Source organism: Rhinolophus ferrumequinum, chromosome 22, assembly GCF_004115265.2.
Source record: "Rhinolophus ferrumequinum isolate MPI-CBG mRhiFer1 chromosome 22, mRhiFer1_v1.p, whole genome shotgun sequence".
NCBI lineage: Eukaryota > Metazoa > Chordata > Mammalia > Chiroptera > Rhinolophidae > Rhinolophus > Rhinolophus ferrumequinum.
The window spans coordinates 17,769,512-17,792,865 of NC_046305.1; the positions used below are offsets into that span (position 1 = coordinate 17,769,512).

Below are 23,354 nucleotides of genomic sequence, written 5' to 3' on the forward strand. Positions count from 1 at the left end.
GGTGAAATCTGTAAAAATAATTTGAAGCCTACTTTGCATTCCAATTTTAGAAGTTGCCCAGACTATAATTAATTGTCATTAATTCATTTTCTTAAGTATTGACATTTCATTGCACTGTTGAACTGCACTGTTAAAAAGAACAATTCAAATTATTCTCTTTACCGATCAGGTTAAAAAAAAACACTAAAAGAATTACTAAGTGCCACATTCTCTTGACAGAAAAGTACATGATGTTTTTCTTTGGTTTTCAGGAAAGTATATGTAATATTCATAAGGTCTCCTTAATCTAAACTGTGGTTTTAAATTAGCAATTTCTCCGCTTCTTAATATTATGCATATTAATATAATTGTATAAAGATTTTGCTTATATGGGGAATCTAAAGAACAAAATGGATGAGTAAACAAAGCAGAAACAAACTCACAGATAGAGAACATTTTGATGGTTGCCAGATGGGAGGGGAGTTGGGGTGGTGGGTGAACAAGGGGAAGGGATTAAGAAGTACAAATTGGTTGTTACAAGGCAGTCATGGGGATGTAAAGCATAGGGAATATAGTCAATGATATTGTAATAACTATGTATATTGCCAGGTGGGTACAAGACTAGTCAGGGGGTCACTTCTTTAATTATATAAATGCACCACTATGCTGTACACCTGAAATTAATATAAAATAATATTGAATGTAAACTGTAATTGAAAAATTAAAAAGAGGGGAAAGGTGAAGGGGAGTAAGAGGTTCAAATTTCCAGGTATAAAACAAGTAAATCATGGGGATGTAATGTACAGCATAGGGAATATAGTCGATAATATTGTGATAATGTGGTACGGTGTCAGATGGTTGCTGGACTTGTCATGGTGATCACTTCTTTAGGTCTATAAATGTTGAATAACTGGTGTACACCAGAAACTAATATAATATTGCATGTTACCTGTGTTTTAATAAAAATAAAAAAAGATGAAGTACAATAGTTTTAATAAAAACGATGTCAAGAAAAACAGTAATACTTATGTTAATACTATGATTTTAAATAATATCTTCTAAAAATTTGAAAGTATTATATACCATGTTAATTACTGCAATGATAAGGTGGCTGCAAAATCAAACATTCACGTGTTGTCGAGTTAACTCAACTTCTTCATTTTAGTCATTGTGACACATTGTCATTGTGTCAATGAACATCCTTGAAATTCTCCCCACGGGTCTGCTATTGGGGTTACCTTAACAATCTATTTTATGGAGATCATCCAACTTGTACAACAGCCTGTTGTACTGTAAAGATGGGGATATTGAAATTCATAAACAAAATAAAATAATTTATGTACTTTTTATGAAATTTCACACACTCTTATGGGATTGAATTATAGAAACTAGATATTTGTCCGCACAATGTGGAAACTTTATGATTGGGATGGTGGGGGGGTAATCATCTGATTGCTGTGTAAGTACCTAAAGGTATATAACTAAGAAAAAGACCCAGTGAAAAGCAATAACTGACTGAAGGGGTGGGGTGACGCCTTAAAAGCATTCTCCACAAAATATGTTCATTATATATTTAATCAACTCCAAACATTTAGTGATGCTTCAAAACTTATTCAGGAAACCTAGATTTAATAATAACTATATATTTAATATATATATTTATATATATAACTATAATTGAAGGCCACTTTATGTTCACTATAGGAATACAAAACTTGTCCACCAAAAAATGGTTTTGTTTCCTTTCCTCTTGCACTTTCCTTTCTAAACACATCCGCCCCAAAGCAGTTAGGTGGAACAGAACTAGGGAGACGTCAGTGTGTGGGGTTGGGGAGGGACCATGGTATCAGAGCTAGGCCAGCCTAAGAAGAGTCCCACACAAGGGGTGGCAGTCCAGTATGGGGTGTCAAAGCCTGAGAGCGGTGAGGAGGGCAACCCACACAACGGAGGCCTCAGCAGATAACACTGGAGACCGAGCATGATGGGGAGGGCACCCCTGCAGAGTGGGGGTGATGACGGCAGTGTCAATTCAAGCCTGGCTACATACATGGAGATTGATCAAACAATGTAATGGGAATAACAGAAATCAAGCATTTCACTGTAAGAGAAAGGAATTAAAAATATATAAAACTAGAAGGAACTCTTATGCTGCATTGGGATTACAGCTATCACTATGAACTCATAGTTTTCAAGGGATATAGATAGGTATGAAGTAAATATAGATGGAAATATGTATATACATGAATATAAAGTACATTCCTTAGATCTGTCTACTCAGAGTACCTGGGAGCAGTGACAATTCCGTTAGCGACGAGCACCTAAATCTTTGTTTTTAAATACCACTATCCACAAATAGAAACCACGGCTCCTTGGAGAAATGAATGACTGTGGAACTAGGACAGAGAAATTTTAAGTTGAGGCTGGAACCTCTTATTGTGCTAGAAAGTAAAGAACTGCCCCCCAACTTATGGGATATGCCAAAAGATAGCTTGACCGGTTCTCCCAGTGGCCAAGACTTGGACAACTTGAAGATCAAAGTAAATGATGATTGTAACAGATCATAAGCCATAATTTACAGCAGAAATCCATAAGTCTGTGCTGACGTAAATAACTAAATAACGAACTGAGAACCATAAAAATCTCAAAGTAGCTACGCAAAAAAATATGTTTGAATTTCACAGGGAAAAGAGTCACTAGTGGATAAAGTTAACTGCTTTTTCTTTAAACTATTTACCCTAAATCTATCAAAATATTTAAATCACACATATCAATGCTCAAAAAATCCAGTTCGATTAGTAAACTAAAGGTGATTGGTTTTAAATTTAAAGCCATTAAATCCAGTTTGCATTCATGAAAGGTAAGCACATTGCAAAATCTATTCCAAGCAGCGCCACTTATGTATTCTTTTTTTCTATGAAAGTCAAAAGAAAAAGTGATTTAGGCTTCTAGGGCTAAAGCAGTCTCTGATCGGGTGCCTTACCAGAATCGGTGTCACTGCAAGTTACAGAAGAGCAGCTGGAGAGTTTAAGACAGTGAAGAGGAAGATGAGACATGGGTAATAAATTAGTGATAAAAGAGTAAGTCTGCATTATCTTGTTCTTTGTTGCTGTCATTTTTGGAGGTTAATGTATTTATTTAGCTCTGAATACATGTTCTATCTGTTTTAAAATACTCGATATGGTTTAAACAGATCCAAGAAAATTACATTTCCAACTTCTTTGTCAAAGGGAAAATTGCTTCCAGAAGTTTCTCTTCCAGAGTAAACTCTCCCATGTAGAATTCCATGGGTGTGGGTGGTCGAGATTTACAGTGATCTTCTGAAATAATTGATGATCCACGTGTAGCTGTTCACTTCGACACATTAGATGAAATGCAGGAAGGTGCCATAGCAATATAAAGCAGAGATATTCTCCAAGAACAGCTTCAGATAGGGGAAAGCATAAGTAACGGGAATTCACGCATTTACTTCACTGCCCTTGCAATTGGCCGTCCACTCTTCTGCTTTCTAACTCTTTACGATGATATCAGTTAAGGACAATAAAATCTCGGAGGAAAAACACAATCTGAAGCATTCGCACAGAAGCAGCAGCTTTGTTTAAAAAGGGGTTGCTGCCAGACTTTCTTAGTCCATATTCTACCATATAGGCTAGGATCTGTTTTCTGATCTTAGTCTATAGTTGTGTGCTGTCCAATTTGGTGGCCACTCCCATTCTGGCTATTGGAGACTTCAAACGTGGCCAGTCTGATTTGCAATGAGCTGACATTATAAGTTACATACCAGATATTGAAGCTGCATTACAAAAAAAGAATGTAAAATATCTCACTCATAAATTTTATATTTTTCAAAATGACAGTAATTTGGATATGAGGAGCTAAATAAAATATATTATTAAAATTAATTTCACCTGTTTCTTTCACTTTTTTTACCGAGGCCATCAGAAACATGAAAATTACCTGTGTGGCTTGCATTTGTGTTTGGCATTATATCTCTGTTGGTCAGCCTGGTGCACAGAATACCCTTTCATTGCCATGTTTAAACTGCACCCCAAAGAATCATGCTTTCAATCTTTTCTGAATGTGTCAAAAAAAAAAAAAAACTTTCAGAAATCTAAAAGTAAAAGTGGTTATGCATTTTTTGAACATAATGCAAAACCAGAAAAGTTCCCCCATTCGATTTCAACAAGTAAAAGTAGCAGAGAGGGTCTAATAACACAAAACAGTCACTGCACATGAAGCAAGTTCACTACTGCCTTTCCCTAACCCAGTGAAGCATTCCAGAGTAGTGCTACAGAAACGCTCTTCATTGGGTGGGACTTGATCTTTCTTACAAGCATGCCACTGTATTTCAGTTTACTTGGCCAAACTATAATGATGCTGCCTAAGAAACAGGGAGAAAAGGCCAAAAATAAAAGAAGGGGCTTGTTTGTTTGTTGCTTTCAGTTTTATAATCCCACACATGAGTGAAATCATAGAATTGTACACTTGAAACCTATAGAATGTTACTAACCAATGTCACCCCAATAAATTTAATAAAAATTATTTTTAAAAAAGAGGAACAATGGGAATATTGAGACTGTGACAGCAAGGCAAGCTAGCCTCTCTCCCTGGAAGAGGATGGGGACTTACCCTTGTGGTGTTGTACATATGGGATCAGAAATGCTGTGAACATGTCTCCCTAGCTATGTCCACTGGTGGCTTATGGACTTAGAATTTAGGGAAAAACAATGCTTCTGCACATAAGGATCAAACATAGAAGTATCTATTATGAGAGGAAAGTCAAATAACTATATTTTAATATCCCTTCAACAAATGCTTCTGAACAGTATCTGGAAAAGAAGTATGATGGGTACACACAGCTCCACCCCTTGCCTGCAGCCATCTCAGCCGCCCAGGGCATCTATTCACACTACATAAATAGGAAAGAACTCTACCAAGAGAGACAACGAAATGGAACCCCTTCTCTTTTCACAGCTAATCTCCTCAGGCAGGCTGACTTTCATAGGTAGCACTTACAATATCACTTTATGCTTTAGAGAACATGAGTTGACCTATTTTTTTTCTGTATCCATTTAACAGACAGCTGTGTTGTAACAGGTTCCTGTTATACCTTGGGCTGATTATTTTATGCAGCCTGTATTATGTTGAGTACTAAAGGGGCAAGGAATATTCAGGAAGGAGAGAAACAGCAGGGGAGAAGCAATGGCAAATCCAAACGCCTCGCTGGGTACCTTGTCAGTCTTACTTATTATTTTTGATTTGATATTGAATGCAAACACAGCTGCCTTGCCGCTCACATTAAAGCAGTGCTCAGAGAAGGGGAGAGTGACAGGGAACTTTTGCCAGGGTCTGATTTTAACATCGTCTGAGCTCACGAGCTCTCAAAGGCTTTACCTATTTCCAAGTTCCCTTTTCACTCACCTCTTTATCTTCTTTCCCTACTGATGTAAAAGTGGGTTGCTTGTACATTTTGAATAGTGGAAGGTGGAAAATTCCAGGGAAAGAGAAAAAAGAACCAATTAAGCAATTCATTTTTCTCCAGTTTAAAAATCTCTTCAAACTGCCAAACAGTGCAATAGGAGACAAACCACACACATGATTGCTTTGTGGGACAAAAGACCCAGCTACCTGAGAGCTTTAGTAAATTCAAGAACGTCATGGTATTCATAGATGCCAAATGAGGACAAGTGGAACGTATTTGTAATAGTAAACACGTTCAAAAAGGCAATTACATAGACATATATACATCTAAAGTTGTTTCTGGTTCAGCTGGCAGTGTTAAATTAGGGATGCAGACAATGACCCACAAATAGATATTAGGGGAAATGGGTTAAACATATGGTATGTATCAAATATGCGTATTAAATTTTAGAACTTTGACATTTCCCAAGAACTTTTAAAACAATACTTTTGAGTCATGTGCTTTCTTATAAAACTTATAGAACCTATACTTTTAACCAGGAGAAATTTTTGGTTAGTCTGGTAAGGTCAGGGTTCTAGAGGCAACTTTAAATTATATTTCTAACGCTCCCTCTGTTTATTTAAGGAAGTACTGTTTTACGAGATCCAGCTCTAGTATATTGCTATATAACAATAACCATTTCTATTAATTCCATAGCTTATAATGCTTATAAAATTGGGGGAACTTTTTTGTAAGGTTGAATCTGCTTATTTAAAATAAGAAGAGTGCTCTAACTTGGTCATTTTTCATCAGTCCTCCTTTAAAAAACCAATAATAATGGCATCATATACCCACTGCATGAAAAGAACTGCTTGAAGCATGTGGGCTTTCCCACTGGTCAAATGTAGGATAAAAATACCTTTGTCTTTGCTGGATATAAAACATTGTCATTTTTGATAGGCTTTAAGAAACATAACATCTCAAAGCCAGGAACACTTTTATTCCAGCCAAGCATAAGCATCACACAACATGGATGGACCTTGAAGGCATTATCCTAAGGGAAATAGATCAAGAAAGACAAATACTGTATGATCGCACTTATGTGTGGAATCTTAAGAGAGAGAAAAAAAAGCTCATAGATACAGAGAACAGACTGATGGTTGCCAGAGGCAGGGGGTGAGGGGGTCGCAAAATAGGTGGATGAAGGCAGTGAACAAACTTGCAGTTATAAAATAAATAAGTCCTGGGGTGTAATGTTCAGCATGGTGACTATAGTTAATCATACCATATCGCATATTTAAAAGTTTCTAAGAGAGTAGATCTTAAAAATTCTCATAAGAAAAAAGAATTGTAGCTACAGAACTATGTGTGGTGACAGATGTTAACTAGACTTATTATAGTAATCATTTCACAATATACATAAATATCAAATCATTATGTTCTACGTTTGAAACTAATACTTAAAAAATTAAAACCTATTAAAATATTAAAGATGTTAAAAAAGATGAAGATATGAGGAAGTAAGCGAGGTAGTTCTCCAGGAAAAGAGCAACCCTGATGGAGGGAATAGTCGGTGGGAAGGCACTGGGTCAGAGGTGAGCCTCGTGTGGGGAGGAAAACCAAGGAGAAGTGAGGCTGGGGTGGAGTGAGCAAAAAGAATAACAAGAGAAGAGGTTAAGGCAGTTGGGGATGGAACATACTGAATCCTTTATGCTAGTTTAAAGACTTTAACTTTTACTCTGAGAACGACAGGGTAAGACAGGATGGAAGGAAGCTGCTAAACAGAGACATATTATAGGACTTGTTTCAAAGGATTATTCTGGCACCTTGAAGGAGAACCGACTTTAAACAGAGCAAAGAGGAAAGCAGGAGCCCAGTTAGGATGCTTTTGAATAACCCAGATGGGAGCTAATGGTGGCACAGGAAGGGATGATGAGTAGGTGAGTAGTGGTTGGATTCTGGATACATTTCCAGATTAATGCAATAGGACCGGAGATTGTTTCAGATCAAGGCTATATGAGATTAAATGTAAAATAGGGAAAAGAGAGAGAAGTCAGGGATGTCCCTTGGTTATGCAGTTTTCCCCAGTTCACCCAGTTAGATTTAGTAATTCCAGTTTTGCATACCATGGCACAAAAAGTACCTTCTTTATAGCATTTCCTTGGTAACTACCCTGTAGTTATCATTAGTACATGCTTATATACCCTGCTTGCCTATAAATTTTTCCTCAAGGGCAAATGCAGTGCCTGTTTTTATACCTCTATTCCCAATACCTAGTAAAATGCCGGGCACACCATGGCAATCAAAACATGTTTGACGAGCAAACAAATCAATGGTGGAATGAAGCCACCTGTGCTATGTATGCACCTTTTGTGGATGGCATTATAGCCTCCAACTTGTGTATCAGAAACATTACTCAGCGAAATCGTTATTTCTTCTGTGCTCAGACTATACTTACTGCCTTTTGGTCAGTTCATATTTATGACAAAGTGTGCTCATGGCAGTCCATGTAAAGCCACATGATAGGATGCAATTTTCATCCTTCCCTGCTTATGTATGTATGTATGTCCTTGCAGCTTTTACTGCTCATTCAGAAATGCGTATTGAACATAAAATAGTAGTCCTTAAACCGAACTTATATTTACGCTAAATCTGTCCAACGAGCTCTTCAAGTGTGTGGAAATGATACAAATAGAAGTAAAAATGAACATATATGTACGTACATATATATATGTTCATATACTTATGTATAAAGATGGTATGTACATATATACAAACACTAGATGGCATAAAAATAACCTCACTAGAAGACATAGCTTATCACTAATAGGCACCAAGAAACGGAAGGGGCCATCAACACATTGCAAACCTTGGCATTTGTGAGAAATTCCATGAAAATATCATCATATTTATACACATAGTTTCCAATTTTGGAAATAAATTCCCTTGTACAGTAAGATTTCCCAATATAATTGATTTTTCTACCTAGCTGTAGGGCGGTATTTCATACAAACAGCTTGCTTAAACGATAACTAAGTGCTTGTTGGTAGAGAGAGGTTATAAAAATAGTACAACCAGAGTGGTTATGAATAACTGTGTAGCAAGGACAAACAGCTGTAAGATATGAGAAGGTTTTTATTTTGTTTTGTTTTGTTTTTTACTCCCAAAATCGAACAAAACAGACATATCAGGGATCAGCAGCACCCTCATATTCTGGAACTACAGTTTATCCTTGTGGTCAAACCCCTTTCATCATGAAGGTAACTACTTTGATGAGCACATTTGTTTGTTTGTCTGTTTGTTTAATTACAGATACAAAAGTCAAGTACCCATCCAGTGTTCTTAGGAACGACCTTACCTGAGGAAGCAATACATATTGAGTGGCTTCAGACTAAAACATCCAGTATCATGTTTAATAATCTAAATGACTATGTCTATTTTGGGAAGAGTATATTTGCATATACAGAGAGTGACAAAAAAATGTATACACATTTTAAGGAAGGAAAAAACTGTATTATAATTGTAATACTCAATATATACCAATAACAAAAGATGAATACAAGTCATGTGTATACATTTTTTTGCCACCCCCAGTATTGTGTATACACACACACACACACACACACACACACACACAGAGTATATACTGGGACAGACAATTAAGTTGTGAACCTGTTGCAACGATGTTGCTAATCTTTTTTTTGACATCAGAGAGATTACTCATTATGAATTTGTACCAACTGGACAAATAGTTAACCAAGTTTACTATTTGGAAGTGCTGAAAAGGCTGCGTGAAAATTTAGACGACCTGAACTTTTCGCCAACAATTCATGGCTCTTGCATCATGACAATGCACCAGCTCACAGGACACTGTCTGTGAGGGAGGTTTTAGCCAGGAAACAAATAACTGTATTGGAACACCCTCCCTACTCACCTGATCTGGCCCCCAATGACTTCTTTCTTTACCTGAAGATGCAGCAAATATTGAAAGGAAGACATTTTTATGACATTCAGGACATCGAGGGTAATATGACAACAGCTCTGATGGCCATTCCAGAAAAGGAGTTCCAAAATTGCTTTGAAGGGTGAACTAGGCACTGGCGTCGGTGTATAACTTCCCAAGGGAGTACTTTGAAGGTGATTGTAGTGATATTCAGCAATAAAGTATGTAGCACTTGTTCTAGGATGAGTTCATGAACTTAATTATCCAACCTTGTATACTGTATTATTATTGTGTTAACTTGGTCTTCTGCTGGTTTGGTCCCTGCACTCCAGAGAGGGAATACCCAGCAGAAGGAACTCGTTTAGAGTAATAAGCAGACCTTTGCAATATGCCACCAAGCCAAGGGTTGAAGAGCAAGATGGCCAGAGGGGACCTTTTAAGAAGATGACCAATGGACTCTAGGAGCAATACTGTCTGATTACCCAGCATAAGTTTTCCTTTTCTGCTCTGTAATTCCCTTAAGTTATCCTCAAGCCTTCCATAAAGTTATATTAGCCTCACATTAGCTGTGTTATGGGGAGTAAACTAGGGAATCTATATTCATGATCAGAGTGAAATGGCCCAGAGAGAGCTTCTGCATCCGGAGAATCAGTTATGACATGGCCAAGTGAGGAGGGAAATTCGAGCCAGTCTAGAGTGACAAGTGTAACAGTGATAGATTTCTGGAACATGCAAGTACAACAAATTGCCCTGTCTTTGAGTTAAGATGAGATCATCAGACTATACATAATCAAAATAGAATGTTGGAAAGTTTTTAGCCAAGTAATGACTAAAACAAAAAAATACCAGAACTGTCTAGCCAAATGTGATTTTTGCCTAATGTATAGGTCATAATCTAATGCATAGATTACAATATGAAAATTATAATATTTGTAGAAACTGGTTTGTAAATATAGATCCTTAGAATATTAGGTTGAACCATAGAAGTTATGATTCTTTAGGCCAAAAATAGTTGAATATCAACAATTTCATATGGTTCAACCTCATAAATTTCAAAATAATATATATGGATATCCTGCTCTTTCATATCTGTGATTACTTTGGTATTGTGCATTGGTTTTATGAAACTTAACATCAGAAGGTTCTTTCTTCTGGAACCCTTATGTATAAAACAGATTCAATATCAGTGGACCCAATCCTGAATGAGTATGTAATCCTGAATGAGAGCAGAGACTGTCTTTTTACAGAAACAGAGATATCTGATCTCCATACAATTTAAAGTCCATCTAGTTTCCTTAAAAATCAGGTCACTCTATTTTACTTCAACTCTTACCTTGATGCTTCTATTTAAATAAAACCACTAGCAGATCTTAAATAAGAGAAGTGCAGATAATACATTATCTCAAAAATATAAATGCATATACTATATCTAAGTCCATCGGAGATTTGGAAACTGGTACTAAATTCACTAACTATGAGCATGACACATAAAGTTTAAATCTCCAAAATTACTATTACAATCATATTATTATTGTTGTTGTTGTTGTTATTATTATTATTATCATTATTTCAACTTTTCCCTTGAATTAGCACAACAATGGTTATGGTGTTTTTTGGGTAAGTGAGTATAGGAGAGGTGATAATCTAGAACCAACAGCCCCTCAATCTTAACGGTTTAAAGCAAAAGTTAATTTCTCACTTGTGCTAAATGCCCACGAAATGTCAGGGACCCAGGCTGACACAGCACCAGGGTCTCCTATGGTCACTGTGCCAGAGGCCACTAAGCTCTCGAGGGGCTCCCAGGCACAATTCAGTCTACTTCTCATTCTGCCCACAACTCATTGGCCAGAGCTATTCATGTGGCTCACGGACCACCAGGAAAAGAGGAAGTGCAATGCTTCCAAGGGTGTAGAAGGGGAGAACTGGAAATGTTTCATGAGCAGTGCTGCTGACTAATACTTCTTCCAGAGGAAGATCAGGGGTTCTTCTTTGTTCAGAAAATAGGAGACTTTATCTCTCTGTGTGTGTCTGTGTGTGCATGCGTGCACACACGTGCACATACACACATAGAATTGATTGGAAGCCATTCTTTTGGTTCAAATCAAGTTTGCGGCAAGAAGAACTAAATTCCCCAACCCACTGGACACTGAACAAATCGCCATACTTTGTTGTAAAAGATGATTGAATAATCTCTGATTAAATTTCAGTGTTTCCCCCTTACTTTCAGCTTCAACCAACCACAAACTACTATTCTTTGAGAAAGGGTCAGCTATGAGGAGGAACTCACCACAAATTCATTTTATTGATCCATCTTGGAAAATACATTTGCTTGTGTTCTTAGCAAACAGAGGTTTAATTCTTTTGTACAATGTGATTGATTTTTAGCTCTGAATATAGGCAAGCACAATGCTTTGGTTTGACGAAGAAAGTCCAGAAACTAATTTTAAAGCAAAGTTCGCGGTGGCCATTTTTCCTAACACAAATTCTCTAACACAAATTTCCTAACACAAAAAAGATGACAGTCTCCAAACAGTCAAAAGAGATAGATAGCATTCTATCTTGATGCATTAAATCCCTATAATGTGCTCTCTAGCTAAAGAAAATGAAATTACTTATAAAGTGCTTTGAGGCAAAAACTATTAACTTACTTTCCTATTAGGAACAAATGAATAGAAAAAATTACTCTGAATTTCCATTACCACATGACATTCTGCAAAACACTCGAAGCAGAATATACAATTTATAAATAGTGAGGGTTCAACCTAAAATCTGAAAAAGAAAAAAAAAAGAGGGAATCTTCCTGCATGCGTTTATTTTTTAAAGTAACAATTGAGATATTCTCTCTTGGTTTAATAAAAGGAAAATACAAATTGATTCTACCTCAGTCCACACATCAGGACACCAGAAAAATCGGTGGCTCTAATTCAAGAACATAATTAAGATAACAGTAATATGAATAGATTTAAGAAACATTTAATGCAGAAACTAGTTTTCAAGTCCATAGAACATATTTAAAATTCCTGTAGCCACTTTTTTCCTAGGCTACCCTGGACTCTTGTGTTTGTGATTAAATTCCATCAATAACATACCTTTACTGTTTTTGCATTTATCTTTTTGTTTGTGTTTACCTATTATTTCAACTACATGAGCTGTTCAGACATGTAAGCACTCACAGCATTTTATGCTCTACATAGAACAATATATGATGATGTAGATATGATAGTATCAGAATTTTACAGGATTACTTAGATTTGGGACAACACTTGAAACTAATTTTTTCCAAAACTCATGAGGAAAAGGAACAAGCATTTAGTAAACATTTAGCTACATCCCACACTCTACTCATTGAATCTTCACAGCAGCCTCCTAAAGGAGGTTAAATTTCATTTTATAAGAAAATGGAGACTCAGAAAGAGCAGGTATTTTGGTGAAGTTTGCAAAGCTAGTAAACAGTTAAGATGGAATTAAATCTCAGTTCTATGGGCTCCAAAGCTCAAGCACTTTTTAGAAATCGTATTGTGGGACAGAGCCCCAAAAAGCAGTTTCCAGGCTCTCGGCCTCACATAGAAAGGTGCTGGCTCAGGTAGTAAATGGCCATCGACTGTGATCAAATGGCCAGCAGCTGTGGCTAGTTGGCCGTCAGCTGTAACCAGTGAGCCATTAGCCACTAATATAACTGCTGTGGCTACGCTAGCAGAAAAAAGGGGGGCCAGCAAGGAGATGGTGGCTGAGCCTGCAAGTGGAGCAGTGAGGGTTGCGAACAGTGTGGCTCCTGTTTCCTGTGTCTCCAACCCAGCCGCCAGTGAGAGTATAGTGGTGTGACTCCCCTACCTATGGCTCCGTGGGTGCTCCTTTTTGGCCTCACCATGTCCTGCGTTCTTATGTGGGGAGCGGGACCAGAGACCCCGCCGGACGCCCCGCACGACAGTATAAATCATTTCTATTCATTTAAAAGAATGCTAAGACTTTAGGTTTCAAGGTTCACTGATCTATATGGTAACACAATTAGTGACCAAACTAAATTCGTAAAGCTCTTCTCTGTAGCTACGTAGTAACAGATGGATCAGATTCGTGTACTTATTTTTAATGTGTTGATACTACCTATGTACAAAATAAAAAGAAGATAAGTACAACAATAACAACATTCCACTATTTGAGCACTTGGAAGGCAGCATAACAAAAAGGCTAGCAAGTCTGAGGCAAGGAGTCAAGCCATCTGGGGTGATTACAGATTCTGCCACTTACTAGCTATAAAGCTTAGGCAAATCACCTCACCTCCCTGTGTGTCAGTTTCCTTATTAGCAATTATTATTTGACAGCTGAGTACTTTATCATGATCTCATTGAATATTTAAAAAACACATAAAGCATATTCTAGAAGAAAAGAATTTCTATTTTCACCACTCTCAATCCTATTTTATTTTTTGACATATATTTTGACTTGTAAAGAACTTCCTAACATTAGACCCACAAAGCCTCATAGTAGGCAACATAATACTGAGACCAGAGACATCATTTGAGGTCTTGGATCGACAGAAAGGACTGTTCATAAAATTCACTTAGAAATTGGACATCCACTAGTGTGTGAGAGTTACTCTTGTCTCCAAGCATAATTTAAGTCTTACACTGTTATTTTTTCTTTTATGTTTATTCTACTTTCTAACTCCCCATTTACTAAATAAGTCATAACTTGCTGAGCCGAGTCTGGGACTGGAAAGAAAAGGAACTTTCTCCTTGGCATGACTAAGCAGAGCCAAAGAGAGACCAGAAGATGAATCTCAAAGTCTGATTGCTCTGATCTGATCTAGCATAGTGAGGGACGCCTCCATCCTCATTGGATAGAAAAGAAGGGCCCTTTACTTACATATGTCTTATTTTTAATAGCCCATAGTGATACCGCTTGCCTCTCTTTTACTCTCTTTTTACCTTGTGGCCAAAAAAGAGTTCTATGCATTCAAACATAAACTTGAGAAATCTTATGACCATTGTATATTGTGCCCATACTCTAACTTCATTTATAATTATTTTAGTGTCTCAACAAGAAAATATGCCCCCCCAAAATAATACCAAGAAAAAATGTGAACTAAATAGTAATGTCCCCTCTCTCAAATATGTTACAAATCAAAGCAATAACTCTAGAGCCTGATGTGCTGTCTGAAGATTAAAGAAAGGAAGGGAGGGAGAGAAAAAGGGAGGGAAGGAAATGGAAAAGTTAAAAGCAGGATATTTTAAGAACTAATCAAAGACTAAGTGCCTTCTTATTCAAAACTCCTTTTTCCATTTCTAGAAGAAAAGTAAAAGCAAACATTATGAAGATCAATAAGGAAATGCACCGCCTATGCAGTCCTTCTGATACAGAGATCAGGCTCAAACGACCATCGGTGAAGTTACTCCCAGAACCTAACATAGTTAGCTCATCATACAGTAGTTAGCAAATGTCTTTTTAATGAATAAATAAATGAATGACTTAGGAAGGAATTATACCTTCATCTCCTAAGAAATCAATCTTCAAATAACAAATGAGTCTTCAATAGGTGAATTCTTCTATACTCACAACTTCCACTGTCATGTATGTCGTGATGAACCTCCAACCTCTTGAGCTCCCAACCTTCCTACATTCCAGGCTTCCATACCCAATCATCTACATGTGACTTAGCCAAGAATAAAAATAACATTCTTATTCCTCCCATCTACTCAGAATCTCTCATTTTCCTGTGTTTCATGATCCCATCCAAAACTAGAATCATAAATGTCATCAGGTAGAGACCAGAAGATGAATCTCACTTTACCTCCCTGTGCGTCAGTTTCCTTATTAGTAATTATTTACTGCCTATAGTTAATGGATTACCAAATCCTATTCCTTCTATCCCCAAATAATTTTGAAATCCTTACTTTTATCTCTGTCCCACTGCCACCATAGACCCTTATTCTATGCAATAACCCTGCAGTAATCTCTCCCAATTGATTTCCTGCATCCAGTTTTGTTTCTAACTCATCTTCTTCACTGTTGACAAGATTATTCATTCCCCTTACTTAAAATTCTTCAATGGCTCCCTGAACTCTTCAGAATGAAGTCTAACTTATTTCAAATGGCATCTAAAGCCTTTCATATTAAAAGCACTTCTCCCATACGAAATAATGATAAAGTGCACCATTGCAGGGCCCAGGCTACAACTGCTCTTTAACTGCCCATCTCTGGACAAGAAAAAGAGCCTCCAAATCCCAGCTCTGTCACCGGAGGGAGGCATCACCCCCCACTGAGTGAAGTTAGGAGAAGACCAAACGGTCTCACCAGGTAACCAGCAGAAGAAAATTATGCCCCTCCATATTCTCAGGTTCCTTCATAACACTGGAGCCAAATACAAGTTCCAGAGGCAGTCTTTCAAGCTTCTTGGCACTAGAGCTTTCCAATCAATAGGAGTTCTTACTATAAGGCCAACTTCCTAAAGTAAGCATTTCATTTGCATGACCACCTCTAGAGACTAAGGAAATGATATGGGTAAAGAAGTGATGCTTGGCTGTCTAGTCACTGTGGCCGGCTGTAGTGCCCCTTGGCCTGACAACACTGGAATGCTGTGGTAGGGGCTGTGGTGGTGTTTGTGTCACGTATGGACAGGAACATTCCAGACACTGTGGTATGTGGACACCAATACAAGAACTTGATAGAAATCCCGGTCTTTCACATTCAAGGAATGTAAACAGCTATGTCTGTGCATAATAAGGAGGCAAAATGCCCTGCTTGCTTAGGAATTTACCTTCTGAATTTTGTGGACACACATTTTTATCACACCTGCCTGAGGTATCAGTATTATTGTATTATCCAGAATACGTCAAAAATGTTTATTTCCTAAATGGAAACATCATTTCTTCAGAAGAGAGTACATGGCTTCATGGAAAAAGATTATTAGTCATAGCAATTCTTACTGTTGGACATGTGCCTTTCCTTCATTAGAGCTTAAAAAAATAATGAAACACTCACTTGTACAGGAACGTGTTTGCCTCCATGGAAAAATTCTTAAGGTCATTATTATCATCCTTGAGGAACGAAGATCAACTGTAATTTATGTGATGCTTCTGAAACAATGCAGTGTGTTGTTCTAACTAACCATTTCCTCTTCAAATATTTCAGGTAGATTAACTGTACCAACATGTTTTATTTCAGCATGTTCATCAAAAGCTATTTTTCCTTACTTCTAAACATATTTTCATTAAAATTAGTCTTCATTAGAAACAAAATACTTTAACACACACAAAAAAAACAGAAAAAGAGTTATACATCATTATAGCTATATGTTTATACTTAACCAACATGGTTTAAGGACATTTGTTTTTTAGAAAATCATGTAAGACTGGAGTTTATCATTAGCCAAAATCTTTTCATTCAAGGAAAGCACGTGTTTTAGTATTATCATTGGGAAATTTGATGCTATATATTATTTTGTATTTTTATATTCTGTATAGTTGTATTTTTTTAATAGAGAAGATTCTAAGTTATCCAAAATATTTACCATTTTTATTTATCAAAATTAAAAATGAGAAACCACCTTGTTGCTTCTGAACTCAGGAAATTTTTAAAACTTTGGAATACCTGGAATGCCTAGGTACAGAAGGTAAGGAATGCATAATGAACAGTCACTGGGTATGGTCCATCTTTGTAAAGATGACAACTAACGTGCATTTAGTGGGTTTTTATTAAATTATGCCCTTTAGTGAGTTATTTCAAAACTAAAATTATCTAATAATCTTTTCTCCATTGTTGTAGAGATTCTACTAGTATTTCATTTATAAAGACTCTGGCCATGATAATCTATAGATAAATTATCGATTCACTTTCCTTTTCTTTCTTGACATTCTCTGTTGAATGTGTGACCCAATGTTGTCATTTTCCTAGACTGTGTTATAAATGAGAAAACAACACACATATCTGCTCAAGTCCATTTGACAGTTCCATTGCAACTGACCCAACTGTCTGGAGCAGCTGCAGCTCCAGAGGCTTCACAGAAACTTGCTCTAGGCCTTTACTCACATGAGCTTTCTACAGATGCAGTAACCAGAAAGGACATGTTACTCACAAACCTAAGTAGAAGCCAAAACAAAACAAAAAATAGTTTACTACAATGATACATCTCATTACGGTTGAGAATCATGAAGATCACTCATACTCGTAGGTAGGCACATGAACTTGTTTTTCATATTCAATAAATCAATTAATGTAGATATTTAAATGTATTTGAAAGAATGGTGTTATGGCCTGAATTGTACCCTGTAAAAACTCATTATGTTAAAGCCCTAATGTGACTATATTTGGACACAGGGCTTTAAAGGAGGTAACAATGTCATAAGGGTGGAGTCCTGATCCAGAAGCACTGGTGTCCTCATAAGAAGAGAAAAGCCACCAGAGCTTGCTCTCTCTCTATGCATGTGCACAGAGAAAAGGCCATGTGGGGACAGCAGGAAGGCACCATCTGCAAGCTGTAGAGAGAGACCTTACCATAAACCAACCTGCTGGCACCTCCAGCCCCCTGACTTGTGAAAAAATAAAATTCTATAAAAGGCATCCAAATTGGAAAGGAATAAGTAAAACTGTCATTATTTGCAGATGACATGATACTGTATATAGAGAACTCTAAAGATTCCACCAAAAAACTGTTAGAACTGATAAATAAATTCAGTAAAGGAGCAGAATACAAAATTAATATTCAGAAATCAGTTGCATTTTTATAAACCAATGGAAAACTATCAGAAAGAGAAATTAAGAAAACAATTCTATTTACAATTGCATCAAAAAAATGAAATATCTACAATAAATTAAACCGAGGAGGTAAAAGACCTGTACTCAGAAAATTAGAAGACATTGAAGAAATAAACTGAAGAAGATACAAATAAATGGAAACATATATCATGCTCATGGATAGGAAGAATTAACAATTGTTAAAATGTCCATACTATCCAAAGCAATCTCTAGATTCAGTGCAATTTCTATCAAAATACCAATGGCATTTTTCACAGAACTAGAACATATCTTAAAATTTACATGGAACCACAAAAGACCCCAAATAGCCATGACAATCTTGAGAAAGTAGAACAAAGTAGGAGGTATCAAGCTACCTGGTATCAAATTATACTACAAGGCCATAGTAATCAAAACTGGCATAAAAAAATAGAAACACAGATCAATGGAAGAATAGATAGCCCAGAAATAAACCCAACACTACATAGTCAGTTGATTTATGAAAAAAGAGGCAAGAATATACAATGAGATAAAGACAGTCTACTCAATAAATGGTGTTGAGAAAACTGGATAGATACATGCAAAAACAGATATGAAACTGGACCACCTTCTTAAACCATATACAAGAACAAACTCGAAATGGATGAAAGAAATGTAAGACCTGAAATCATAAAGCTCCTAGAAAAAAACATGGGCAGTAAACTCTCTGACATTGCTCTTAGTAATATTTTTTCTGATACTCCTCCTCAGACAAGGGAAACAAAAGAAAAATAAACAAATGGGACTACATCAAACTAAAAAGTTTTTGCACAGCAAAGGAAATCAACAAAATGAAAAGACAGCCTATTGAATAGGAGAAGATATTTGCCAATGACACATCCGATAAGGAGTTAATATCCAAAATTTATAAATAACTCATGCAACTTAACACCAAAAAAAAAATAAATAAACAATCCAATTAAGAAGTAGGCGGAGGACCTGAATAGACATTTTCCTAAAGGACATATGGCCAACAGACAGTATAAAAAGATATTCAATGTCACTAATCATCAGAGAAATGCAAATTAAAACCACAATGAGCTATCACTTTTCATCTGTCAGAATGGCTATCATTAATAAATCAACAAACAACAAGTCTTGGCGAGGATGTGGAGAAAAGGGAACCCTCATGCTGGTGGGATTGCAAATTGGTGCAGCCACTATGGAAAACAGTATGGAGGTTCCTCAAAAAAATTAAAAATAGAACTACCTTATGACCCAGCAATTCTACTTCTGTGTATTTATCCAAAGAAATACAAAACACTAATTCAGAAAGATATATGCATCCTTATGTTCACTGAAGTGCTAAATAGCCAAGATATGGAAGCAACCTAAGTGCCCATCAATAGATGATTGGATAAAGAAGATGTGGTATATATATATACATCTACAATGGAGTATTACTTGGCTATAAAAATAAATAAAATCTTACCATTTGTGACGACATGGATGGATCTAGAGAGTATTATGTTAACTGAAATAAGTCAATCAGAGAAAGACAAATACCATACGATTTCACTTCTATGTGGAATGTAAAGAACAAAAGAAGCAAACAAAACAGAAACAAACTCATAGATACAGAGAATAAACTGATGGCTGCCAGATGGGAGAAGGGTTGGGAGGTTTGGTGAAAAAGGGGAAAGGATTAAGAAGTACAAATTTGTAGTTACAAAGTAGTCACAGGGATGTAAAGTACAGCATAGAGAATACAGCCAATAATATGATAATAGCTATATATAGGGCCAGGTAGGTACTAGACTAATTGGGGGATCACTTTGTAAATTATATAAACATGTAACCATGATGCTGTACCCTTAAAACTAATATAAAATAATATTGAATATCAACTGTAATTGAAAAAAATATAAACTTAAAAAATACTTTTTAATAAAAATAAAATAAATGTCTGTTATTTAAGCCACCCAGTCTGTGGTGTTTTGTTATGGCAGCCTGAGCAGACTAATACAGATAATTACTCTGGAAAAGTGTGCTAATGCTTTGTACTAGCTAGTCCTATCCCAAAAAGCACTTGTTTTTAATAATACAGCTTTTTAAACTTTAATAAAATATTCTTTAATATTTAATCAAATATACCAATGTCATAAATTTTCCCCTTGTTCTATATGTGCCTTAGTGGCTTTCACACTTTTTAACTGTGACTCATATGCATGTATGTATATATTATATAGAATGTTCATAGTGTATGTGTATGTGCATATATATATTGATATTTCACAAAACAATTCTTAACTATCTAACTTTAAGAAATATGTTCTGGTCAATTATATTTTATTTAAAAAAATGCCTGTGTGTGCTTTTAAAAATTCATTTGAAAGAAAGGCAGTTTGAGGCTAGATGTTTGAGAAGTTTTCTTTTTAGCTATGTCATCCAAAACAGTTCCTATTTACAAAAAGATCTTTTTATTCCCTTAGCATCTCAAGATCCTTAAATGTACACTGAAGTGAAAATAACCACATTTTTCCTCTATCCCCCCTCTCTCTCCATCCCTCTCACCCTCCCTCCTCTCTCTCTCTCCCTCTCTCTCTCTCTCTCTCTCTCTCTCTCTCTCTCTCTCTCTCTCTCTCTCTCTCTCTCTCTCTCTCTCTCTCTCACACACACACACACACACACACACACACACACACACACACAGACACACACACAAAATGATCCTAAGCTTGAGGCAAATCAGTTGGGGTCCTGGTCAAAGCAGAACTTTTCACATGATTTAAATTAGAATGTCAAGCATATTGTCTTGCTGATTTGTGTATAATAAAAAGATTTTGGTTTTTACGGTGCAATTAAGATATAGATTAATGCATACAGAATACATGAATTCGCAATTGAGAAATATGGTATCCATGAAGGGAAATGTTGGATAACTCACACTCTGTCTAATTACCATTGGCACCTTGGGTATTAATACAAAATTGTATGACTTCAATTTCAAATAAAATATTTGTAGAGAGAAATTAATTTTATAATTTCTCTTTTGGGTATATGTTTAAAAAATACTGCCTGTTATATCAATCAAAGATTTTGATACTGGTGTCTCTTGGTCTATGAACACCAGATAACGAAATGGAAGGAATAATTAAAGGAAGACAATGGGTACTATAGGTGCAGGTTTTATAGATTTGTCACTTTCTGAAAAAATTAGTAAGGTTGGCTAAGACTCAGAAGCAAAAAACACAGCATTCATAACAAAACGCTACTCCGTCACACTCAAACTAATAGTACTTCTAGAAATCAAAATTTAATTCCCAACTATAAAATTTCACAATCAAGATTTAAATTTCAAATTTTCTAAAACGTCATGGGTCAAAATTCTAATGTTTATTTCTGTACATAAAGTTGTTCAAAATAGGTCCAAGGATACTTTTGAGCAGCTGGAAACTATATAAGGACATTGAGGATAACATATACAGCTTTGGAGTGTGTGCACACATGTACACTTGCATACATTTATGCAGACATAAGAAAAAAGGAAATAATTGAATACAGTAAGAAAAATTCAATATATTCACTTTTTCATGCCACTGATATCTTGACACAATATTTTCTATTGTATTTTCTGTTCCGGCATAAAATTCACTTTGTTCCTTTGAGGAAAAAGAGAAATGAAACAAAAGAAAGAAAAGAAAGAAATAATGCAGGAAACATTCTTAATTACATCTGTTTTCATTCCAAATTACCCTCAGCACGTAGATAGCATCTGGCACATGGAAGTATTTAGTGTTTGTTAAGTGAATGAATCATAATTCATGATAGCCTCACACAGCAAATTCACACCAAACATAAATATTAAAAAGTTTGAGCAACACTTAAAAATTTGAAAATATATATGTAAAAAAAACCTTTACTGAATTAGTTAAATGGAAGTGTTTTTGCAAACTTCTTAGCTCTCACCTCTTCCTTCGTCTTTTTTGATATCACTCGGAGCCAGTCTCCAATCATGCTCAGGACAGCAGCAAAGTACGCGAGTCCAACAAGGATCCAAAACCACACGACGGGCTTGTAGAAGTCTAGATATTCAATGTCAGATCCACCTGTGAGGGAAACAAACAAAGCAATAGAAATGACTTCAAATTCACAAAAGTGAATATAGATATTTGCTGAAATTATCAACTAAAATTTGGCTTGTAAAACAGAGCAATCTTCTTGTTCATTGACCCATGTTATTTTTTTTCATATGGAATTCCTGGTTTTCCCTCATGTAATCCTCATCTATTTTGCAAGAACCAGTTGAATACATTTTTCTTAATGAGGCGTTTCATTACTTCTCCAGGTCATGATGGTGTTTTCTTGTTTCATGTTTCTTTCTTACTTATTACAACATGTCTTATAATTAAGTCTAGCGCTTAACTATTTCATGTGTACTAGTTTCTCTTTCCACCTCTATTGTAACAAGTAGAAGACAAAGATGGCACTTTTTTTGGTATGCATTTAACTTAATATATTTACGTTATTGCCAATCAATTCATGTTAACCAATCAATACATGCTAACCAGTCAATTCAGTGCCAGCCTGGACAGAGAGTGGTTCATATTTTAAAATCCTCAATACAATGGATTGATAACAAATGCCAGAAACAATAATTTGGTGGGTCTAATTTGAACCAATAATAATTTGCAGGTGAGACTGTCATTCATCATTCTCAGACTTTCAGAGGAATTCCCATTTTTGTCATAAATTTAAATCCCTAGTCCTTAAGGAAAAAATTGGCAAAGGAACTCTTTTACTTAACTCTAATTGTTACTTCTTCAGCCATTCGGTACAGTAACCGCACCTATGAGAATTTGAATACATTCCACACATCCCTACTTCAGCACATATTAATGGGTCACTTATTAAATCCCAAACACTGAACAGTTACCTTTTTTCCCCACAAGAAAGAGAAACAAGTCTCTCCCTTGAGAAATGCATAATTTAGCCTGTGAAAGCCTCATACAGACAAGTAACCATAATGCAGTATATCCACTGAGAGTGAAAGAGAATGAAATAGTGCTGGGAGAGGACATAGAAGAAATGATTTTTTACTTCTGGAAGGGGGAAGGTGAGAAGAGAGAAAATGAGTGTTAAATAATGAGGATCAACACAGAGAAAAGTTCAGTGTGAAAATATAGGGCATAGTCAAAGGACTTTAAGTAGTGGCTAAGGCTACATATGGATGGGGGCCAAGGAGTAGATGGGTAGAAGACAAGAAAAAGTAAGCTATGTCAGGTTGTGAGGACTTGTTTCTAACACAGGGAGGTAGGTAAAATT

At 36.1% G+C, this 23,354-nt stretch overlaps 1 protein-coding gene across 6 annotated transcripts in view; it reads right to left on the reverse strand.

Moving 5' to 3' along the window:
• The window catches only part of KCNK2 (potassium two pore domain channel subfamily K member 2), a 172,909-nt gene that overhangs the window by 13,144 nt on the left and 136,411 nt on the right, over positions 1 to 23,354 (reverse strand). For all 6 annotated transcript variants that reach the window (XM_033094111.1, XM_033094112.1, XM_033094113.1 and 3 more), the window contains exon 6: positions 21,999 to 22,138. In XM_033094111.1, the coding sequence (XP_032950002.1) occupies positions 21,999 to 22,138 (140 nt within the window). The remainder of the gene's footprint in view (positions 1 to 21,998; positions 22,139 to 23,354) is intronic.